Source organism: Dendronephthya gigantea, unplaced genomic scaffold (genome assembly GCF_004324835.1).
Source record: "Dendronephthya gigantea isolate DGI-Jeju-01 unplaced genomic scaffold, DenGig_1.0 000061F, whole genome shotgun sequence".
NCBI lineage: Eukaryota > Metazoa > Cnidaria > Anthozoa > Malacalcyonacea > Nephtheidae > Dendronephthya > Dendronephthya gigantea.
In genome coordinates this window covers 361,796-384,062 of record NW_021163071.1, presented here as the reverse complement: position 1 = coordinate 384,062, position 22,267 = coordinate 361,796, and the positions used below count along the sequence as shown (strand labels likewise).

At 35.7% G+C, this 22,267-nt stretch overlaps 4 protein-coding genes across 4 annotated transcripts; all 4 read left to right on the top strand.

The window, feature by feature from the left end:
* Positions 1–957: 957 nt before the first annotated feature.
* LOC114530277 (far upstream element-binding protein 3-like) lies at positions 958–10,297 on the top strand. Its single transcript, XM_028551879.1, has 24 exons — positions 958–1,081; positions 1,161–1,209; positions 1,325–1,351; positions 1,585–1,620; positions 1,740–1,806; positions 2,037–2,098; positions 2,511–2,582; positions 2,661–2,730; positions 2,856–2,913; positions 2,992–3,070; positions 3,186–3,217; positions 3,853–3,951; positions 4,050–4,211; positions 4,420–4,522; positions 4,608–4,702; positions 5,360–5,474; positions 5,621–5,722; positions 5,799–5,857; positions 5,983–6,014; positions 6,389–6,530; positions 6,968–7,043; positions 7,147–7,260; positions 7,522–7,724; positions 9,999–10,297. Exons 1-23 carry the CDS (start codon positions 992–994, stop codon positions 7,713–7,715), a joined length of 1,935 nt encoding a protein of 644 aa, XP_028407680.1. The 5' UTR covers positions 958–991; the 3' UTR covers positions 7,716–7,724; positions 9,999–10,297.
* Positions 10,298–10,956: 659 nt separating this feature from the next.
* On the top strand, positions 10,957–17,452 carry LOC114530347 (alkylglycerol monooxygenase-like). Its single transcript, XM_028551959.1, has 15 exons — positions 10,957–11,137; positions 12,011–12,138; positions 12,502–12,653; positions 13,291–13,394; positions 13,629–13,724; positions 13,965–14,031; positions 14,369–14,401; positions 14,592–14,624; positions 14,798–14,880; positions 15,181–15,240; positions 15,650–15,724; positions 15,867–15,983; positions 16,557–16,639; positions 16,854–16,942; positions 17,017–17,452. Exons 1-15 carry the CDS (start codon positions 11,021–11,023, stop codon positions 17,124–17,126), a joined length of 1,347 nt encoding a protein of 448 aa, XP_028407760.1. The 5' UTR covers positions 10,957–11,020; the 3' UTR covers positions 17,127–17,452.
* A 603-nt stretch (positions 17,453–18,055) lies between these two features.
* On the top strand, positions 18,056–19,448 carry LOC114530308 (ubiquitin-related modifier 1-like). The gene is made up of 5 exons (XM_028551917.1): positions 18,056–18,137; positions 18,220–18,290; positions 18,390–18,471; positions 18,849–18,897; positions 18,973–19,448. Exons 1-5 carry the CDS (start codon positions 18,103–18,105, stop codon positions 19,039–19,041), a joined length of 306 nt encoding a protein of 101 aa, XP_028407718.1. The 5' UTR covers positions 18,056–18,102; the 3' UTR covers positions 19,042–19,448.
* Positions 19,449–20,858: 1,410 nt separating this feature from the next.
* Positions 20,859–22,208, top strand: LOC114530299 (60S ribosomal protein L35-like). Its single transcript, XM_028551907.1, has 3 exons — positions 20,859–20,902; positions 21,278–21,414; positions 21,962–22,208. Exons 1-3 carry the CDS (start codon positions 20,900–20,902, stop codon positions 22,191–22,193), a joined length of 372 nt encoding a protein of 123 aa, XP_028407708.1. The 5' UTR covers positions 20,859–20,899; the 3' UTR covers positions 22,194–22,208.
* Positions 22,209–22,267: the final 59 nt, after the last annotated feature.

Below are 22,267 nucleotides of genomic sequence, written 5' to 3'. Positions count from 1 at the left end.
TTATTCATATTGTTAAACGATATACTTCACTATAGGCTTTTAGCCTTTTATGCCGAATTATGACTTAAATACTGGGGTAGTGCATTTATTTGAGCGATCATTGAATGTATCATTAAAAATTGCGTCTGTTTTGTTTGTTTAGCGCGCGGCGTTTATTAACTGTTCATTTTTATTTTCCAGGTTGATATTTTGGTCCGAAGGCGAGGCTTCAACTCTTGTTATATAATCGAGTCTTTGTTCTCAGTTGCACCAGTAATTGAATGCATTGATTTTTGCATTTTTGTCAGTCATCTGTCATCAGTTGCTGACTCTTCTGTTTTGGTGCTGTATTTGCGCCTCATTTTTGTGTCTTGTTAAGACACTCACTAGATCATCAAAAGTTTATTTCATGTGTGTTTTTGTATCTCATTGGATTCGTCGTATCCGTCACAGCAAAAGATGATTGACACGGAAGAATTGCGTTTAACAGAAACAACATTTTCATAACGTTTTAATAACTATATCGAGCGATTTAAAAACATAATTGACAAATTTAAGTTCTGTTGGGGGCTCCGTTGCATAAAAAACAAATTATTGATAGGTTTCGTAGAACATTTCTGTTCTGGAACAATATTGTTTCTGTCATTTTCCTTAAATAATGATAATAAGCTGAGGCTAAGCACTTTGTACTATATTTTATATTTTCAATCTCTTCTTGAACATAAAAAAATTTACGGTGGTTGTGATTTCTGTTCTTCTAAAAGTTTAATGTTTTCATTGCATGACGACTACGGCTTACTCACAGGCAGCACTCCCTACCCTATGGGTACCCTAGTACATTTAGTAGGGTCGCAGAGCAGTGTCCGGAAGTGTTCGAAGGTGTGGGCAGCGTCTGAACTGTGGGCTTTCTCCAATCTCCAGTTTTCTCTAACATTTGTCCCGTCATGCACAGCAAACCGTCATTCGTTTTCGTTCACTGTATTTGCCACTCGCACATGTGATAAATTTCAAAATGGCCTCCTTTGGAAATGCAATTCCTCCTCCTGCAAAACCTGCTGACACAAATGCTGCTTTCGCAGATGCCTTAAAAAGAGCCAAAGAGGTAAGATAGATATGCGTAGAAGCCTCCTATAAAGATTTGGTGGGTTTTCATGTGTCCTCATGTGAAATTTTAACTATAGATCGCCGCCAGAATGGGTTCGGCCGCAGCTGCTAGTAGTGGCGAGTCAGGTATGAATTACATCTAATACCAAATTATTTCTAGATGGACATATAAAAAGGTTATCTCTTTTAGTATTATACGTTTTTTGCTGAATTATATGTTGTTTCTGTATTCCTTTTGCAGCTAAAAGGCCCTTAGAAGCTTCTTCTGGTAAGTAATTTGTATTTTGTAAAAATTGAAATTTGATTGTCGTCTTCTAGAGGTCAATGGCATTATTAAAGTTTCTGTGACAAATTTTTCTCAATTCTATATCTCTTTAACATTTTATTACCCAGAGCACTGGATGATGCTGTCCTTTTAATATGTTCTTTCCCAAATGGTCTAGTCCTAAGGGAAATTACAAGACAATAACAGCAAGAATATAACCTCTTTCTTAATATTAGGTGGTGAACCAGCAGCAAAAAAACCTCTCATGCAAGGTATAGCACCAATGAATACAGTTGCAATACTATTACTAATATAATACTTTACATAGTAATATTACCATGAAAAATCTTTTGTTGAGTTTTTAATTCATTTTTTTTTAATTAAATTTAAGGCTCTAATGATATTGTTATCGATGCAAAGGCAATAGCGATGCAAGTTGCTGCAAATATTGCACAAAGGTTAGTTGCTTTGACGTAATTCCTACACCAGAGCTATTTTCAGCAGAGCGTTCTGCAATACATGTATCGGAAAGAAGCATAGCAGTGGGTGTCTGGATGGAATCAGACAGAAACTTGCCGGATTCCATCCAGGGAAAAAGAAAAAACATTTTGTTTTATATATTTAGATAAAGTTGATTACCTAACTATGAGATGGTAATAATTTGGTGAAATATTTTCAATCTTTGTAGAGCTGGATTACAATCAATGCCTGTTGAAGATTTAAAAATTCCTAACAAATATGTTGGGCTAAGTAAGTAATTTGACACCCTCGTTTCCACAAAGCAAGTCCACAGTTTTAATTGGTAGGATGTTCCCCTGGTTATTATAATTATGACAATTATAGACCCCTAATTATAGATTCCTTAAGAGATATGAAGCAATATTTAATTTATTTTATCTGGTTCAAGTTTCAGTAAGATCTTGCATTCAATCAATTTTAATATTCCTTTAATCTTGTTCAACTTTGGGAGGATAGAGTCACTTAAGATCAAAAATTCAAATCATAACAAAAATCATTCTAAGCTTAGTACTAAAATAGTCTTCCTTGATTGTAAATAATAAGCACTGTAAATTAATGCCTATATTGCTAGGCTGTAACCAGGGAACATGACCTGATTACTAATGGTCATATGCACTAACCACTGTTTAACTATTCTATGTAGTTATTGGAAAAGGTGGTGAACAGATCAATAAACTTCAGTCCGAAACTGGTGCAAGAGTTCAAGTTGCTCCAGGTAAAAGTCAATCTTTGTTGTTTTTAAAATATGCCAAACCAAAAAATTAGTATTGAAAATTAGTACACTTTATTATAGATCCACCTCCTGGAGCAATGCCCCCTCCAGATCGTGCTGTCACAATCTCTGGTAACCCTGAAGCTGTGGAGTAAGTACATGATGCTTTCACCATCATATGTCTGAACATGGTAGCAACCTATTTCATAACATAATAAAACAATAATGTCTGATAAATTCCTAGTTCCTAATTATTGTTGCATATACATTTTTAAGAAAAGCCAAAAATTTGATCCTCAAAATTTGCGAAGATGGCAAAGTTCCAGAGTCCTTGGTTAGTTAATATTTTTATATAACATAATTTAAAAGAAGAATTTTCATGTGTGTCATAACCATTGTTTTTGTTTGCTAGATGTCTGTACCAACAATTGCCCCTGGAGAATCATTAATGGAAGTTATGATTCCAGCTTCAAAAGTTGGATTGATTATTGGTAGGCACAGTCTGTCAGCACAGGAAATTCGCATATCTTTAAGTTTTTGTGAATTGTGAGTACCCATTTTGAAGATTTTGTATTCAGCTAAAAACAATATATATTTATTTTATAGGCAAAGGTGGTGAAACAATTAAAAACCTGCAGGTTAGATTGTCATCTGTTTCCATGGATTTCATGATAAGGCAGTGATGTTGGAGGTCTATATATAGTATGAGAAAATCTTGAGCTTTAATAGTAATGAAATATTTAAAATGAAATATGCACTAATCATTGGTTGTTCACAAAATATGTGATGCCTGGTTTTAGCCTTTTTATGACACCCGTGCATAGCTACTTCTGCAATGTTGTGTGTCAATTCTAATATACCTCTTGAAAATTGCATGATGCTGAACCATATGACCACTGATTTCATGATAAACTATTAGATCAGTACCTTCAACACACAATACTTTGACAAGGCAAATTTGTTCAGGTGAAATTGAAAACAAAATTATACTGCAATGTGATTAACAAGAATTAAAAACATGTTGTGAGAGGGTTTTTTTGCATAAAAAAAGGCAATTGTTTTAACCTTTGTCATGGGTCACCTTGCATCACCTAACAAGACTACACCTCCCCACCCCTTGAAGCATCTCATATTTTATGACTGTCCCAATAGATAAAATTGGCCCTGAATTTTTACGATTTTATGATCCCGATCACAGAGCATAAGAACTGTTTTATTAAAAGGGGAACTCACTGTACAAAGAAAATGTGTTTAAACATATTTTGGCCTGTAGGAACGAGCTCAATGTAAGATGGTTATGGTGCAAGATGGTCCCTGGTTAAGTGCTCCTGAAAAACCACTCAGAATAACTGGTGAACAGTCAAGGTGCCAAGTGAGTAGTGTTGGCAAATTTGATAGATAGTGTCTATCAAACTGGTGTGTAAGAACTATCATAGAGGAATTTTTCAATTGTACACTGTTATTTTGCAGCGAGGGAAAGACTTGGTGTTGGACTTGCTTACGGAAAAAGAACTTGAGCAGATCCAACAAAAAGGCTCAGATTTCATGGGCAAACAAACAAATGAATATGGTACACCCATCGGAGGAGGACAGTTCGGTCAAAACCCGCGAAATTTTGGTGCCCAGAACGAGGTATTCTGAACGATATGCAAGATAGAAGTCGTGTAAAACACAACTTGCTTACAAAGCATTTAAAATTGTAAAAGGATTTCATGGGTTCTGGAAATTTTTTGGGTTGGTTTTCTTGGGGTCCGTGTAGGTGCCGGGCTAAGCGGATAATCTTTACCTGCAACTTTCCACACAATCTGGTCTCGTGTAAAATTCTAATCCTAATTATTAGATCCCAGTTCCCAAAGAAAGTGTTGGGTTTATCATCGGCAAGAATGGTGATACAATCAAACGATTACAGAGTGAAACAGGAGCGAGGATTCAGTTCAAGCCTGGTAATATATCTCGACATACATGTCTCTGTGGTCAGCTTTGTTTTACCTACAGTTTGATGGGTAAATCCTTAAATCCTGTTTCTAGATGATGCCAGCTCACCGACAAGGGTAGCAACGATACAAGGTCCTCCTGAGCAAGTTCAAAGAGCATCGCAAATGATCAACGAAATCGTTGAACAAGTAAGTCTTAGCATCTTTCTGTTTACTGATTCCCCGGGGCCGGTTGTATCAAGCCCGTTTAGCTTAAACGGTGGTTAAGTTCAAAATAGAAAGCAAGTCTATCGTTTTATTCAACAAGAAAACTAAATGTTTTTAACCTTAAAACAAAGATACTGTTTAAAACTACATATTCAGAGCATAATATTCAAGTTGAGTCATTCAAGAGAGATCTAAGAGCATTTTTTAATTTTGATTTATCCACCGTTTAAGCTAAACGTGCTTGATACCAAAAGTGCCACTGGTTGGGTATAGATATTTCATTATCCTGTTTACAACATAACATGCGACTCGTACTTTGAGATTTATGTCAGTGTCGCTAGTGTGGAAAATTTATGTCAGTGTCGCTAGCTAATTGAATGCTAGAGAGAACATTGGGAATTTTCCAAGATGAAACGGAAATGGTCCCGCAGGTTGTCCCATACAGTAACAGCTTGCCAAAACAGCTCCGTACATTACAAATAATACGATCTGTCAGAAGATCTGTATGGAACATTTGCCGTCACAGCGTCTCTAACCTTTGACTTAGACATCAATCACTACGGAAAGGTCCTTTCACTTGATTACCCCCTTATTTATTATCCATTCCCCTTATTTTTCCAATATTTTTTTCAAATGTAGTCACGACAGAGGTCCGGTGGTTCAAGAGGAGGACCTCCAATACCAAGTGGTCCTGGAGTCAGAAAAGTCGATTTTCCAGTTCCTGCAGCTAAATGTGGACTTGTCATTGGAAAAGGTGAAAACATCTTCCAAATTTGTTTTCCTTGTTATTTTCACCACTAGAGTTGTGTTGCAATACAATGTCACATCATGACTTGTTCACTTCTAAAATGTGCTTCTGAAATATTTTCTTGCTCTACATGTATTTTGACTCTCTTGAAGGTGGAGAAACCATTCGACAGATCAACCAGGCCTCTGGGGCACATGTTGAGCTCAATAGAAATATTCCTGAAAATGGACCAAAGCGGTTATTCACTATTCGAGGTTTGTTTTTAACTTCTTTGATACGATATACACGTTGTTAAAGATTGAAAGTTTATTAACTAACTGTATCTTCCAGGCACTGAACAACAAATTCAACAAGCACAGAATATGATTCGTGAAAAAACTGGTGATGGTGTAAGTGAGATAAGTTCACATCCTACTCGGGGGTTTTTTAGTTTTTCCATGGGGTTTTTCGTACCAAAATTTCACATGCATTTATATCGCATTAAGGAGTATTTTAATGTACGCTTACCTTTTAGGGCGGAGGGTATGGTCAAAATCACGGACAAAAGTATGTCAGTTATATTTAATATTTTCTAAGAAAGATCGTTCTTGCAATAGACAACTTCGTCGTTTATTCTTTATTTTCAAAATTTCTTGTGGGGGGGGGGAGAACTGGTTGTGCCGTAGTAATCAATTATTGAATAAGGTTGAGCAGTATTTGAGGAATTATCAAGCCCTGAGATTGCTGTGTGTTAAGCCGAAGGCCGCGGCTGATAACGACAATCTAAAGACTCTCAAATAAATAACTGATATGATTTTTCATTACTCTACGAAATTTAGCATGTGGTTTTATATGAAAAATTGGCTGTGTTGAAATCATTCTTGTGAAACAAAGTGTGAAAATCCCCCTTGTTTCTACATATGTTTTTTGTTTGTCTGTAGTGATTATAACCAAGGAGGTTACCAACAGAATCAACAACAGAACCAACAAAGTTGGCAAGGCTATCCCTATCAACAGTATGGTCAACAACAAAACCCATACGGGCAAGCTCAAAATAATTATGGACAACCGCAACAACAGGGTGTAAGTTACATCACGGTTTATTGAATTCCATAGTGATGGACAGAACCAATTGAACGGGTGCAAATCTAATAGAATGAAAATTTATCAGTTAAAGTCAAACTTTGGGCTGGTTCATATCGTCCAGAGATTCTCCTGCAACTCCAGCTTAGGGTAACTTTCGATCGTGTTGCACTGACAGTTAGGGAAATTTTAATCAACCTTTCTTTCGTTTGGAAACTCTACCGAGCTTTGAAGGCTTTTTTAACAAGTGTTTTTAAAGTTACGAGATTTCCTAGAGGAAGTGGAGAAAATATCCCTCCAGCTGTTCTTTATAACAACTGGACCTGATAACTCCAGACAATTGCAACTCTGTACATCAAACAATTTCATATTGAGTCGTAATTTATGCAAACAAAGATTCATAACCTCCTTAAGCAGATTGATTTCTTTAATCACAGGGGCCCCCAGGCGATCAGCAAGGGTCAAACCCAGCAGCTTCGGGAGCTCCAACCTCTGGTGCTGGTCCTACAGCAGGTAAATACTTGTAAATATTTTACCACGCGAGTGCTTCACCATGTGTAAGAAGGAGAAAGAGCCCAAAGTAATATAACATTACCTGCAATTTTTTTGTAATCAGGGGCTCAAGGTCAGCCAGACTACAGCGCAGCGTGGGCGATGTATTATCAACAATTGTATCAACAACAAGCCGCAGCAGCCGCTGGACAATCTGCCGGAGGTAACGCTGCACAAGGTGGGAAATATGGATTGTTGATTTTGTGAACGATTCGCCAGATTTACTCGTACCAAGCCAGTGAACTGTGTGTGAATTGTCAGTGGTGTAATTATTATGGTCATCATCAACACACGATTATTATCACCAGCAGCTTTTCTGTCACTATCAACACCATAATTTGATCACCAGTTCACCACCATTAACACAACTATCAGCAATGTTATAACCAATGGCACAATCAATAGCTAATACTTGCTCCTCTATTTTCTCTTCTCTCAGGTGGTCAACCTGATTACACTGCTCAATGGATGGAATACTACCGCCAACAGGGCTACTACTATCCCTACGGCCAACAGCAGCAACAACCAGGACAGCAAGCCCAACAACCTCAACAGCAAGGACAGCAACCTGGACCTCCTCAAGGACATCAACCTGGTCCACCTCAAGGTCAGGGACAACCTCAACAACGATGATGTCTTTAGGTAAGTAGCTATTACGTAATTCGTCTTGGTTTTTGCCGCTATAAACAGTAAATATATAGATAGAACGATTGGTCCAGAGAAAGGGAGAGAAGGAACCATTGATTTGCGGTAATTATAGTAAGGGTTCAATTTCCAAATACATGGGCTTCTGTTTGCGAGGATCGCAGTTTGTAAGGTTTTGTGCGCGAGAAATGATAAAGAAAAGCTATCTGCTTGTTGGTGCTGATGACGTAAGCGAACGCTCTACTAACGGTCTATTTTGGTTCAACATTGATAATGATATCTTTTAAACAAGAATGAATATCTGGCAAATATTTTCCATTGCACATGTTTTTGTCTTCAGTTGTTGTTTTGTTTCCATCATTCAATTTTTCATTGTATGCTTTATAACACTCCGCTTATCATCAAATGTCATATTTATGTTTTTGATTTCCATACATAAGTTGTAATCCTCCCTCTACATCTATATTTGCAAATATATCTTAATTTTTTAAAGCTATATTTCATTAACTTCTTTTTAACCAGAATTATTTTACTCGGTTCTTCAACAAATTTGTGCATTCAAATATCTACCACGATTTCTACGCATTCATTTTTTTAGTTTCAATTTTTTCACTGTATAATGCATAATCACATTTTTACATTTGATTGCATGTGTATTCTTGGTATGTCAATGTGTTAAGGCCCATTTACACTATGCGATTTGTCGTATACGATTCATACCCTGGCGTATGTGAACGTATGAACACGCGTATAAATGTGACACTTTAAATTCTAACCTGTACAAAATTGAATGAAGATTGTGTCATAGGCACTCTTTTGCATTCGTCAGAATGATAATTGCATACAACTTATCGTGTAGTCTAAATAGGCCTTTAGTGGCCCATAATTATCATCATATAGTCTTTACTCTGTAGTAATCTAGCTTGTATGTGTCTAAAACCTTGATCCATCGCATATTTCATCATTTTTTGTATATATTATCATTGATGTCATATCATTTATCAACATTAGTGTTTACAGAAATTAGGTTCATAACTTCATTTTTTTACTCTAATCACTGTCCGATCTATCAGTTTACGACGCTTTATTTGTTCCTAAATGCAAACATAGTATCACATATTTTACTCTATCACCGTGTCCGTATTTCCATATACCATGCAGTGAATTACAGGTACTGAAAACGGTCATGCCTGAAGCATCTGTAAGTTATTCAATTAATAGTTTTATTGGTTTTTAACGAGTTTTATTCCATGATTAATCTGTTAAGATTTTATCAATCATGTCTTTGAATCCTATATTATACTATACTTGCATGCATTATTTGTTTTTTGCTACATATATAAATTATTTGCAGGGCTCGAAAATTGTAAGTGTTGAAATTGTTCTCGTGATATTTTTTCTCATCAAATCGTGTTAATTATTTTTCGATATATTTCCATGTTCATGCATGTATGTTGTGTTTGTTGTTTTGCCATAAAAATGATTTGCAGGTGTAATGAAAACAGTCATGCATCCAACAGCTATATGTGTAAGTTTAAAATGATAGAGTTCGTATGTTTTCTCGTGTCTACAAATGTGTCATTACTCATTTTCATGCTCTATATTATTATTATTATGTTGCGATATAAATTTATTATATGCTAAGTTTTTCAGTCAATATATAGCTCAGTATATATGTAAATTATGTAGTATGATTCTGTGCATTTCCTGGTGTTGAGCGTTTAAAATCTTTCGTATAATAAGTATGTCGTCATCATGCTACTAACAGTGCATCCATGCTAATGTTAAGGCTGATAGGTTCAGCTGAAAAAAAACATCGGTAGAGCGTCGGTCGCGGAGATGGGTCACTCCGTTGCTGATATGTTGTGTGGTTCGTTCTGGGCCCACTGCGGACACGTGAAGGTTAGACAAAAGTGTGTCTGAACCGTTATTGTTTCGTTTTGCGAGATCAATATTGAATGCGTGTCATGTATGTATATGTAGTTGTGTTACAAATCTTCGATCCAGTGTAGGTAGTGTTTTATACATTTCTTGTATCTCGTCTGTTACACACGGGTGCTTACACAAATGCCCGTACCGTCAAAATTTTTAACCCAGTTGGAATTTAGCCTAATTTTCCGGTTACAGCGATCTGACTTTCCTCCCATGGTGCAAATACTTGAAAACATGAAAATGACAGTAACTAACAATGAAATTAATTTATTGATTTTTAGCTCGAATATATTTTGATATGTGTTTTTTTTCTAACGTATTTTTTTCTTTTTTGTTTAGTGATTGAAATGTTGTGCCTAACCCAATTCATTGTAAGTCGAATCTTGTGTATTATACCTGCATAGCCCTAGTATACAGCATACTGAACAACTTGTAAAGTAATCAGTGATGACAGTATTATCACGTGCCTTTTATAATAATGGGTGCAAGAACTGAATGTAATAAAAAATAGTTTCTTCGAAATGTGTCGGAATGAATATATCAATGATACGGTTGGCCGTCGGTTGCATTTACTAATTAAACGTATTTTTTAATAGATTGTGTATTTTAGTTTTAAATAAAAACTTTTGTGTACTTTATCTAGCATATGATAAATGTTTTGTTGCTTTCGCATTGAATTTTATTTTTTCATTTTATTCGTTCCTAAAAAACAGTCGCAAAACTAGAGGAGTTTGACTGCGAGGTTTGATGATTTTGAAACCTGAATTCAAACGCTGCGCAGGGGGAGACTTTTGTGATAGACACTATTGTCACACACTGGATGCTAGATTGCTATGGTGTGTGCAAAACAGCATTTAAACGTTTCATCATGTTTTCTTTTTTTTTTGGATGATTGATTTCCTTGTCTGGAGGTTTTCCGCAAGACGATTGTGCTATTCTTAAAGCTTGATGGGTAGTTGATGCCTGTTGCTCTAAAGCAGATTTACTAACTGATTAAAATGCAATCTTTTGAATTGAAAGGACATCGCCACCCCCTTGCCCCTGCTGATGGAAGGCAGGAAAGGCATTGCCTCAGTTCCAACGTTCCCTAAACATCGTCTATTCCTACAGGATCAAGAGGTCACACTAGGCCAAAGCTCAGTGGTCACATTTGCCTGTGATTTGCCGTAACATACATCTGCCTCGTGGCTCTTTCAATTTTCACCATGGACACAAGTGTATGAGACCACGACCGCCAATCGCAGGAGACTGGTTACCAGTTGTGATTTTGGTATTTTCATATAGCTCAGTGGGTATTTTGTAATTGTGTACATTTTGTTTCAATAGACCTTATTAAAAATATTGGTGTCTTCGAACGAATTATGGGTTATTTTGGTAACGTAAGCCTTATTTTAGGCGTTCGTAGATTGTTTTACGCGGTTTCTCCGAACGAAACATCATTTGAGAAGTTGGAGGACGTGCCCGATTACCTGAATGAGGTATGTGGAAGTAGGAACCCTGCGATGACGGAGATTGCTCTTTATCATATTTGAATTTGCTGCGATTTCTAAATGTAATAAGTTTGGTGTTCAGCAGACTTCGATTGATTAATTTGTTACTTTATATCATTACATTTTCCTGTGGTTTTTCTTCATGCAATTCGAGCTTATATTAAGACTCGTAAATATATTGACAGGACTTTGTTTGCAAGGATATTTTGTCTGCCAAGAATAATGTGCGTTGAACGTCTAATTTTGTATATTCTAATATGTAAGATACTTCATAATAAAACAACTGTTAGTTGAAGCCTTCAAAAAAGAATTTCTGCATTAATTTTAGCCTTGATATCAAATTATGTTATTGAGGTTGATGTCACCATGCAAACGTACAAGAATATTATTGCAGGAATTCAATTGTGCAATAGTTGTTATGTAATCATCATTTGCATAACTATACAATCAGCAGAGCTAATAAACCTTTTTGTGGATGTTTGATTGGCTTTTATTAGATCAATATGGGTAGCAAAATATGGCATAGTTACATAAATAATTTGACTCTGATCAACTAGATAAGTGCTGTAGATCTTTCTATATAAAAAGGGTTTTTATGACATAGTTTGGAGAAAGTCAGATTTCTAATTGGAAATGCATTCTAGTTGGCACAATGCATTCTAGTTGGCCTATCAGGAACAAGCTTTTTTAAGCACACTACATCACAATGCAGACTTTTTATAAATTAGGTATAAAGCCATAACCTAATTTTTACTGTATTAGTTGCAAATAAAATGCTTCATCTAGTGTCAATTTTCTATATTTAGATCAGGAATTTTTAGACTCTATCTACTCTCTTGACTCTCTTCTTCTTGCCATTAGGCAGTCCCATTCTTCAACGGTGCTATTTTGTTGGAGTTCCTCATATGCTGGTTAAAAGGTGTTGAAACATTTCGACTGAATGATGGATTAAGTTCAGTCACTGCTGGTATATTTCTACAGTTATCCAAGTATGTTTATGTATTGAGTTTAACAATTTATGATAGTCCTAGGTTTAAAAAAAGTACCTTTTTTGTAATTTTTCATAATTATATCTATGTCACTATATGATAATTAGATATTTGATTATATCAATTACCATTCCACATTGTACATAACAATTAAAATGGTTCATTCCTGTATGCATTCAAAAAGTCTGCTGGTGGATTTATATAATTAGATAGTAATACCTGAAATAGTGAGTTGACCTATGATTGATATAAGGATACTGCATATCTACGTATCTAACCATGTGGAAGTGTGCAAATACATTTTAGCAATAGCTTGTTAATCATCATGCGTTTCATCATCATCACCTATTTCTTGTACTTTAGGTTTGTGCTGATTTCCCTGGAACTTGTTAGCCATTCCTGGATTTACGAGCACTACAGACTGGTTACCTTGCCCTGGAACTCACCATGGACATGGTTCATTGCTTTTTTAACTATTGACTTCATGTATTACTGGTTTCATCGTGCCTGCCATGGTATATGTTATTGCACTGTCCTTAAAGCTCTACTAACACTTACTAACTTAATAATCTAACATATCCACCATAAATTACATTTCCAAAGTGGGTTCAATGCTAACATTTCTCATATTAATTTGAGCAAATACACACCTTAATTGAACAAATGCTACTATCCAGCTAGTGCATGCTTTTTGGAAAAATTTCATCCATGGGCAAAGTGAGTAAAACACATAGCTGTGACATGACCTTGTGGAATATCAAGTTAAAGTTAAACTACAGTGGACACAACACAACTTTCTTTTGGTTCACTAATGTTGTAAAATGCAATGGGTATAATAAGTATACCCTTACCCAGGGCTGTAACAAAGCGAGATACTTGTCCATTGTCAGAAGGATCGATCATTGCTATGAAAACCACTTTTACAAACATGCATAATGATCACAGTGCAATATGTTGCAATTAAGACATATTCCATTATAAACTAATGATGATACAGTAATATTCAAACCAGGTTTTTGTAAATAACAGCTCACTTATAGCTATAGATAATTTTAGGTATAATATATGACAGCTAGTGATTATATGCAAGAGAAGTGATTGGGGAAATTATTTTATTTTAGCAATTTTTGCTCTTTATATCTATATTTCCAGAGGTCAATATCATGTGGTCAGCTCACCAAGTTCATCACAGCGCTGAAGATTACAACTTAACCACAGCATTAAGACAGAGTTTTTTTCAGCGCCACTTCAGCATGGTAATTCAAATATAATATTAGCAAAAGGAAGTTCCAACCTTAAAATCTTAGTATCTAAAAAAGCATTCAATATCTTCCAGAAATAGAGCAGAAGTGATGATCAATAAATTTAGCAATTTGTACTTGAAAGTTGGGCAATTTTCCTGAAAAATTTCAGTCCTATATGTAATGAATGGTGTAGTGAGCTAATGAAATGACAGGAAAAAAATTGTGAATTTCATTATCTCTTTTCAGCTTCTGTATTTTCCCTCAGCACTTTTCATTCCACCATCAGTACATTTTGTCCATGTCCAGTTTAATTTGCTCTATCAGTTCTGGATTCATACTGAGGTAATTATTGTTACAATGCATGTTTCACATGCAGGGGAGTTTAACTTGCTCTATCAGTTCTGGATTCATAAAGAGGTAATTATTGTTACAGAGCATGTTTCGCAGGCAGAGGACACTACCAAATGTCAATATAATATAATATATTCTCGTGCAACTCCTGTTTTCATGTAAACAGCATTTAGCATTCTGGTTTTTTGTAGAATGTACTTGAACGTACTTTTATCAATTTTGTATTTACAGTTAATCAAGTCTCTTGGTGTACTGGAATATATTTTCAATTGCCCAAGTCATCACAGAGTTCATCATGGTAGGCTGTGTTTAGTCTGCTTAGAACTATACCTGCTTCGTTGGCCCATAATATACCACCGAGAGTGCCGCGGGAAAATGCAAGTGTGGATAAATCCATATATTGTCCTTGACGTTTTGACTTTTTTTCTCAGTCTTTACACAATCCCATAATGGTTACACCGACTTACTGTTAGGTAATTAGATAAGAACACACAGACAAACGAAAAGGGTGTTGGTATTTATTCCAGACCGCCTTTACCCTCTCTGTTAGCTTGTTGTGGGTTGCGACGTCGAAGATTTTTTTAATTATCTTAGGCTTCTTAGCTCACTTGAAAAAAATATTTTTGATATTTTAGGACGTAACCCGTACTGCATTGACAAGAATTATGGTTAGTTTTAGTTGTGTATGGCAGGATTGGCTCGTTCTAAACCGTAAAAATTTGAGTATACATGCATGCGTAGTGGAGGGTTCATATCTGGAATTCCGCAATATCGACGTCATTCGAAGACAGTTTGTGGAAATAATGTATAAGTATATAGCTGCGATTTTCGTTTGAGATAAATGTCTTTTATTCGTAGGTGGAACCCTAATCATATTTGACCGTCTATTTGGTAAGTCTACAGTATATATATATATATATATATATATATATATATATATATATATATATATATATATATATAAATGAAATGCTATATTAGTAAAAGGCAGTAAAGTTCATACATGAACCGTCAACGAACTCACTTGACTGATACTAAATTATATTCACGTCAAATGTTGTCAGGAACCTTCCAAGATGAGACTGATGAAAAGGTTGTGTACGGTTTGGTACACCAAGTCAATTCATGGAATCCTATTTGGATACAGGTATTGAGCACACTTTAACATTGTCTAACAGACCACAACTCTTATTGTGGCAAACTATATCGCCTATTATACTCTTTATAGTATCATAGAAAAACTGTACAAGTCATATAGCGGGTTTTATTGACATTTAGGCCTGTTTCAGACGTCGAACTTTCGACGTCTTAAATGAGCGTTACTATTATAAGATATATTTTTCTTTTGTATTTTATTGAATTTCTTTTCTTTTCATTTTATTCTTTACATATTGCTTCGTTCACGTATTGTCTGCCTCTAAATGACGACCGCTTTAATACTATTTAGATATGTCATTTGGTTCACATTGCTAAAACATTTTGGAACACGGAGGGGTTCATGAACAAGGTACTGTACAGTTCCAGAAGACATGGATAGTCTATGGTTAATCATGGATAGTCTATGGTTAGTCATGGATAGTCTATGGTTAGTCATGGATAGTCTATGGTTATAGTCATGGATAGTCTATGGTTAGCCATGGAGAGTCTATGGTTAGTCATGGATAGTCTATTGTTAATCATGGATAGTCTATGGTTATAGTCATGGAAAGTCTATAGTTAGTCATGGATAGTCTATGCTTAGTCATGCATTGATAGTGTCCTATGGTTATAGTCATGGATAGTCTATGTTTAGTCATGGATATATGACTAAGTCATGTTTAGTCATGGTTCAATCATGTAAATACACCAGAGTGACCAGACAGTTGCATGCAGTCCCTGTATGAATGTGATGGTATAATATGTGATTTCTGTTTTAGATTTTTGTGTTGATAAAAGGTCCCGGGTGGTCTCCTGGCAAACCTCGTCTTGGTGATCCTGCTGATATTCCTCAGGTGTGTTAACAAGAACGAAAGAAGACTTTCTTGCCAACCCTCATAAAGTGTCATTAGTCTGCCAGCTTGTATTAATTCTAATACTGTGTATCTTCTTGTGGGCACTCAAGTCTCAAAATGAACAATGTCTGTCTTGTTTCAGGTTGAATATCCAGTTTCAAAATACGACAAGGGCTTGCCACTTTGGGGAAATATTTATATCATAATACACAGTGTTATTTTCTCGATAACTTTTCAAGAATTGTTTATGAAACGTATGGTATGTCATTTGCTTCGATTCGAGTTGCATTTTTAGTATGCATTTGTGATAAGTTTTGCGACTATTTTCAAACCATTTAAATTTTACCTTCAATCGTGTCGTTTTTAGTACAAGTGTTCACACATACCTGACTGGTATCCGCTTCATCTTTTTAGCCGAATAACCTGTTGTAAAAATAACTGTGATATTTTCTTTTTAAACTGTTATCTTTTTGTGAGTGGAAACTAGAATCTTCTTTATGCATTACATGAGTGCTACAAATAACATAAATCCCTATAGAATACATCAAGATGTCGGCAGATATAATAGGCCATTCATCAAAAGGAAATTCATCAGTGGAGCGGGAAAGAGCATTCCAGAGTTTGGTTGCCGAAAAATTTAAAAGTGTGAAAAATATTGCTGTTTGAAGTTGGCAAATTTTGTGTAAATTCGCGCGTAATACCAATTTACGTAAATCATAATACAACGTCGCAGAGCTATATTTTGCACATTTTTCAATATTTTGCAACCAAACTTTGGAAAATCCTATGAAATCTACAGTAATTTTGGTTGTTGATATATTCTTCATTTCAGACCCTTTGCCAAACAAACATTTTATGTGTGGTACTTTTCCTTCTTGCATCTGGTACATGTTTCGGTTTGCTCATGGACAATAAGTGAGTTGCGCTTATTTTTGTTTATTTTATGTGATTATTTTGTACTTTTGTCAGGAAGTAAATAATGCGCACAAAATTGACCGCCCCCCCAATAATAAAATCTTAGCTATATCGGTTCTACAGTGTTCTCATCAAGGCGTATCTCTTATCAATCCTGACAACCTGTGTTACTACAAAATGAAAAATATAGTTAACTAACACGTCTTCCTTACAGATGGTACTCTCCGCATCTGGAGTTGATTCGATGTGTTGTGTTTCTTGTGATTGACTACCAACTGTCTTTGTATCAGAAACACATCGAAGGTCTGTATGTGAAGTTTATAGTATGCGTTATCCACACGTGAATTGCTCGTAATTATCATTTTCTTCAACCATAGTGGTGCCACCGCCTTTGCTGGGGATAACTCGCATGATATACGCAACGTCAGCAATAATATGGCTTTTGCTGTGTTTGCGTTCTGAGAAGATCCTGGAGAAAGAAGATTAGTTCATACTGGACTTCAGAGCGAATGCTTACCCTGCTTTAACATGCTTTTTTTTTATTAGTGTAAATAAGCAAAACAAACTGTAGACTGCATAGAATAGAAGTTGCAAATTGCGCTTTTCAAATTTGTGCCCCTAAGTAAGTCGTCATAAGTCATAACGTGTTTAGTCAGAAAAATGATCGAGGATTGTATTTCATAAACTGTGATTAGGGTTTTGACCGTTGGGAACTATGTAATCCAAACATTGACATTGTAAGTTTTGTAAGTTGTAACTGTTTAGTGTCCAAATTGAAGTAATATATAAAATGGCTTTTCAGTTCTCCAAATCTCAAAAAAATCTCCGTTCTACTTAGTTTCAGGGACCGTGGGAGCCTGTTTGAAAGCCAAGACCAGAACTTCATGCCAATTTCACACCCCACGGAAATTTTATCTAAAATTTTTTGTCAAGGGACAAAAGGTAGAAGGCGAACCGCCTGCCATGCAGGCTACCCTCCCCTCACCAATGCTGCGAACCTGGGGTGTCAGAACATATTTTACTTTTTGGAAAAAATTGAAAAAAGTTAGACCGGTGTCATAAAAATGATTGAAATTGTTAACCATGCAAACAAGAAATACGAATGTAATGAATATATACCCCCGGACTGACGAACAGAGAACAAACAAGTGAAGTTCTTATTCAATGTTCTATTCGAATTCTTGTTTGTATAAAAATTATTCTATTATACAAGCATTCATGAACCATAGAGCAAAAGAATACAGTCGTGTCCTAACCACTGATGACTGATTAGTGAGTGAATAGTGATTGCCACTGTCGTTTGGTTCCCTCTGAGCTCATAGAGACTATATAAACTGAGCTGTAGTTCAGGCTGGTCCAGGCCACTGAAAGTCTGAAACTGAGGCACAATTTCAATTATTCAAATCAGAAATTCAAGTTCGCTAAAATCAGTAAAATGTCGCGACAATAATTTCCTTTCCAATATGGCGGATGGTGTGCCTATTTTACTTGAATTTAGGTACGTCTTTTATTTTGTGCTTTTTCGCTGGATTGGAATATATTGTTAAATAGTTACCTACTTTTGTTAAAATTTTGGATAGTGGTGGTGCTGAACTATTGTTTGGTAAAGTCAAGAAGCATAATGTCATTTTGCAAGAATCTGAAAAGCCTTGTAAGTTTAAATTACAGATTTATCATTTATTCGAATGGTGTTTGAATTCTTTTTCAATGAATATTAAATATGATAATTGGTAGTATTTCGTTTCTTTAGGGACAATTAAGAAATTGTTGTTCTGGATAAAAGATAATTTACTTCAAGAACGACCTGAGCTTTTCATTCAAGGAGAATCTGTGTTAGTGTTCAATATAACATCTATTCAATTTGACTACAATCACAGGCATGCATTCAACTAATGCTCTCACATCTTAAATATGCATACTTTTTACTGTGGGGAAGGATGCTTCCTCTCTCCCCTCGATAGAGTCAAACTTTTCTAAGGAAATTTCCTTAGAACCTTGCACCCAGGGTTTTATTACCTATGCTCCATGGCACCCTGGGTACAAGGTTGGCATGCATTTTGACATGCCATGATCCTAATACCAACTCCTTAAATCTTTTATTCAAAGCACCATTTAAAAATGACTGGCCTGACTGCCCATGAACATTGCAAATGCTTACTGCATAACCATTCCCTATGCAATTTTGATAAGAAATTAATATTCATTTTAGACGTCCTGGAATATTGGTTCTCATCAATGATGCAGACTGGGAATTAATGGTTTGAAAATTTAAGAAGTTTTAAAGATCAAAGCACCAGTAAATGTTATTGTGTTGGGCTGTTTTTTATATTTAGGGAGAGACAGAATATATCCTTCAAGAAAATGACAAAGTCGTGTTTATATCAACTCTTCATGGTGGTTAAATATTAAATTTGGAGAGATTTGAGTAGCAAAAGAAAACAGTTTGAAGAAATGATAAAAGTGAAATAATGAATTTCAGCAATAATTGAACAAGTAGGGTGGTAAAAATCTGAGATCATTATCCAATGCAGTAATGAAAATGACATTCACTTATGGAGGTTTGCGACAATGTAATCGTGATTGTCACATATGCAATAGACACAGGGATTTATATTTAACAAAATAAATGTAAAAATGTCAATATTGCCTGTATGGCAGACTCTTGTTTGCTGGCATTCCAAGTCTTTCTACATCAGAAAGGTGCTTATAAACATGGCTTAGACTAATTGTAGGGACTGTACAAAAATCTTAACAGTTTTGTACTTTGCAGACTTGCATGAGTAGACAGAAAAAGGAAAACACTTTGGTCTTTGAATAATATGTTTTTACACTAAATACCTTTGTCATTTGCAAATGCGAAGAAATTAGCGATGGTTCGTTCTAAGTGTAAACAAGGTTGTGAACAGTGCTAACAACGTCCATCTCAGCAGTCAGCCTATTACGTACGGACCAGATAATTTTCGAGGTCGGACGAAGGTCATTTTCGTTCCAAAGCAGAGTTCACTTAGGCCTGTTTTAGACGTCGAACTTTTCATGCGCCGAATTGAATGCAAATGATTTAAACAAAGACTTTAGCTCGTTAACATTAGGTTCGGCACATGTAAAGTTCGACGTCTAAAACAGACCTTACATCACTGAATCACTGTTCCAAAAGGTTGCAATGTAGTACGCAAAAAACTTGGGAATGAAGATGGACAATTAAGTCCGATGACGTGTTGCGATTTGCGAAAATTGAGATTGAACAAAGTGCGGGTGCAGTGAAAATTTTGAAATTTAGGCCCTTGGAAAGACGAGTTGCCGCATTTTAAGAATAATTGGAGCTAATTATTAACAAAGACTGCCTGCCCTCTCGAGGTAAATAGGGGTTCCCAACATCTAGAGGGCCCACACTTGAAAAGCAAATACATGAGAAGTAGGAACGAGTTTGGAGGGCTGGTTCACCTGTGCCTGGTGGTGGTGGACGATCTATTATTACTACCGTTTGCGCTCAAGCTTGCGGCGTGCGATTTTAAAACGCACGTTTCAAAACGTAACGTTTGCCGTTTCAAAACGTACGTTTTGTCACGCCCCCTTTCATGTTTGGGTTATTTGTAAATACCGTTTTAAAATACTGAATGCAGCTATTTGAAAAAAGAAAATTGCGCCTATATAAGTTTACTTTTCTCACTGCAGAGTAAGGTTCCATTTGTAATTCTTATAAAACACTTCCGCAAACGTTACAAATGTAATAAACCTATTTTTGGATATTAGCTAAGTTCGTTTGAACTTCAAAAACATGTCAATTTCATTGTCTAAACATGACAGGGGGCGTAACAAAACGTACGTTTTGAAACGGCAAACGTACGTTTTGAAACGTGAAACGTACGTTTTAAAATCGCACGCCGCAAGCTTGAACGCAAATGGTAGTAATATTTCAGCTATAAAAAGCACGTTTTGCATCCAAGGCGAAGAAGGGTCATGAAGACCCTGGGTACGAGGTTGGGGTCATGCCCATATGGTCATGCCTGCCAAAATGTAAAATGAATAATATAAAAATATTTGCATTTTCCTGTCTACGTTAAGTAAAAGTTCACAAATCATATTTCCAACTAAAGAAATAAAAAGTTACTAAAAATAAAAAAATGTAACTAAAAGAGTAAAAGGTGTCGGTAAGCGGCACTGAGCTATATTGGTGGTAAGCGGTTACTAACATCAGTCTATTACCCAATATCCCGTGCGCGCGCATCTCGATCTTTCTCTTTTGAAACTAGCATAGACAAAATGGTGAGATAATAACATATAGAATCCCTCGTAATCTACTAGTTTTGTAGCAACGTTTGAGTGTTTTGGGATGGTTTAGGAAGCCTTTGTAAATATTTAATACTATATCTCTAAGTTTACTTAATTCTGTGAAAAAACACCAAGAAAACTAGGGGGTTTTGACCTGCAATAGTATATGAGAGATCAACAGTATATAAGTTATACAAAATATAAATGCAATTTTTGGAAATGAATTTGTTCTTTAAATTCTTATTGAATTCTCATTACATTTTTTTGTTTACAAAAAGGAGTATTAGAAATTTATAAAAGAATCCATCCTGATTATTATGTAGTATTTTACAATGGAGTTCTGAATTGTGATCCATCTAATTTTTACAGACCAAGTTGAAGGCTCATGAATTACGGGGCAAGAAGAAAGAGGAACTCGTAAAGCAGCTTGATGATTTGCGAAATGAGTTGTCCTCATTAAGAGTGGCTAAAGTTACTGGTGGAGCTGCCTCAAAGCTCTCGAAAATGTGAGTGTAAACTTACTTCCCCACAGACATACCCCACTGTAGTCTGTAGATGGTATATGTATTCTTTAAATAAAAAGCTGTTGTGGATTTTGTCTGATTTACTGAAAACAATTGTTGGGGTTTTAAAAGATTTTTATGCTGTTGCTCCTTTTGCAAAAGGTGGACAATATTGATGAAAACATTGCCTGTTCTTGTGTGAAACTTCAGTATTTGCAGTGAACATATACAGATTTTAGTTAGCGCCACTAATTAGCACTTAGCCATTTGGGATACATAGCAGAAGCCTCCAACAAATGTTGAAGTTCCAGTTTAAAAATAGGAAATTTTTTAATTGCTGTCACTCACCTTAGTTGTTAGCAATGGTAAACATCTTTAAGAAGGCATTGCATTAGAAACTGTACCGAAATTTAAAATTTTAAGATTGCATGGGAATGAATGAAGATAAAAAATAATTGACAAAAGTTTCAGTGCAATTTTCTGATGAATTAACCAAGATGTACTTGTAATGACTTAATAATCCAATGACCATTCTCTTCTTTAACTTCAGAAAACTTGTGAGAAAATCTATTGCAAGAGTTTTGACAGTCATCTCTCAAACACAGAGGGAACACTTGAAAAAATTCTACAAAACAAAGAAGTACAAGCCACTAGATTTACGACCAAAGAAAACACGGGCCATGAGAAAAGCCCTGAGCAAGAGAGAGGCTTCATTGAAGACCTTGAAGCAGCGCAAGAAGTTGACACACTTTGCCTTAAGAAAATATGCTGTAAAGGAATAAATTGCAACAATTGAACAGATTTTGTGTGTTTTTTCATTTAAAAGAAACCAGACTGTCAAGCAAGGTGGCTCTGT

What these genes read in the sequence shown, in the direction of transcription:
- LOC114530308 (XM_028551917.1), top strand. Translation starts at nt 18,103, where the DNA reads ATGGCGGATGGTGTGCCTATTTTACTTGAATTTAG. An exon ending in CCTATTTTACTTGAATTTAG is followed by an intron (nt 18,138 to 18,219) that starts GTACGTCTTTTA and finishes AATTTTGGATAG; the next exon opens with TGGTGGTGCTGAACTATTGT. An exon ending in ATGCAGACTGGGAATTAATG is followed by an intron (nt 18,898 to 18,972) that starts GTTTGAAAATTT and finishes TTTTATATTTAG; the next exon opens with GGAGAGACAGAATATATCCT.
- LOC114530299 (XM_028551907.1), top strand. An exon ending in GCCTCAAAGCTCTCGAAAAT is followed by an intron (nt 21,415 to 21,961) that starts GTGAGTGTAAAC and finishes CTTTAACTTCAG; the next exon opens with AAAACTTGTGAGAAAATCTA.
- LOC114530347 (XM_028551959.1), top strand. Translation starts at nt 11,021, where the DNA reads ATGGGTTATTTTGGTAACGTAAGCCTTATTTTAGGCGTTCGTAGATTG. An exon ending in CGGAGGGGTTCATGAACAAG is followed by an intron (nt 15,241 to 15,649) that starts GTACTGTACAGT and finishes TTTCTGTTTTAG; the next exon opens with ATTTTTGTGTTGATAAAAGG. An exon ending in GTATCAGAAACACATCGAAG is followed by an intron (nt 16,943 to 17,016) that starts GTCTGTATGTGA and finishes CTTCAACCATAG; the next exon opens with TGGTGCCACCGCCTTTGCTG.
- LOC114530277 (XM_028551879.1), top strand. Translation starts at nt 992, where the DNA reads ATGGCCTCCTTTGGAAATGCAATTCCTCCTCCTGCAAAACCTGCTGAC. An exon ending in CCTTAAAAAGAGCCAAAGAG is followed by an intron (nt 1,082 to 1,160) that starts GTAAGATAGATA and finishes TTTTAACTATAG; the next exon opens with ATCGCCGCCAGAATGGGTTC. An exon ending in CGGAGGTAACGCTGCACAAG is followed by an intron (nt 7,261 to 7,521) that starts GTGGGAAATATG and finishes CTCTTCTCTCAG; the next exon opens with GTGGTCAACCTGATTACACT.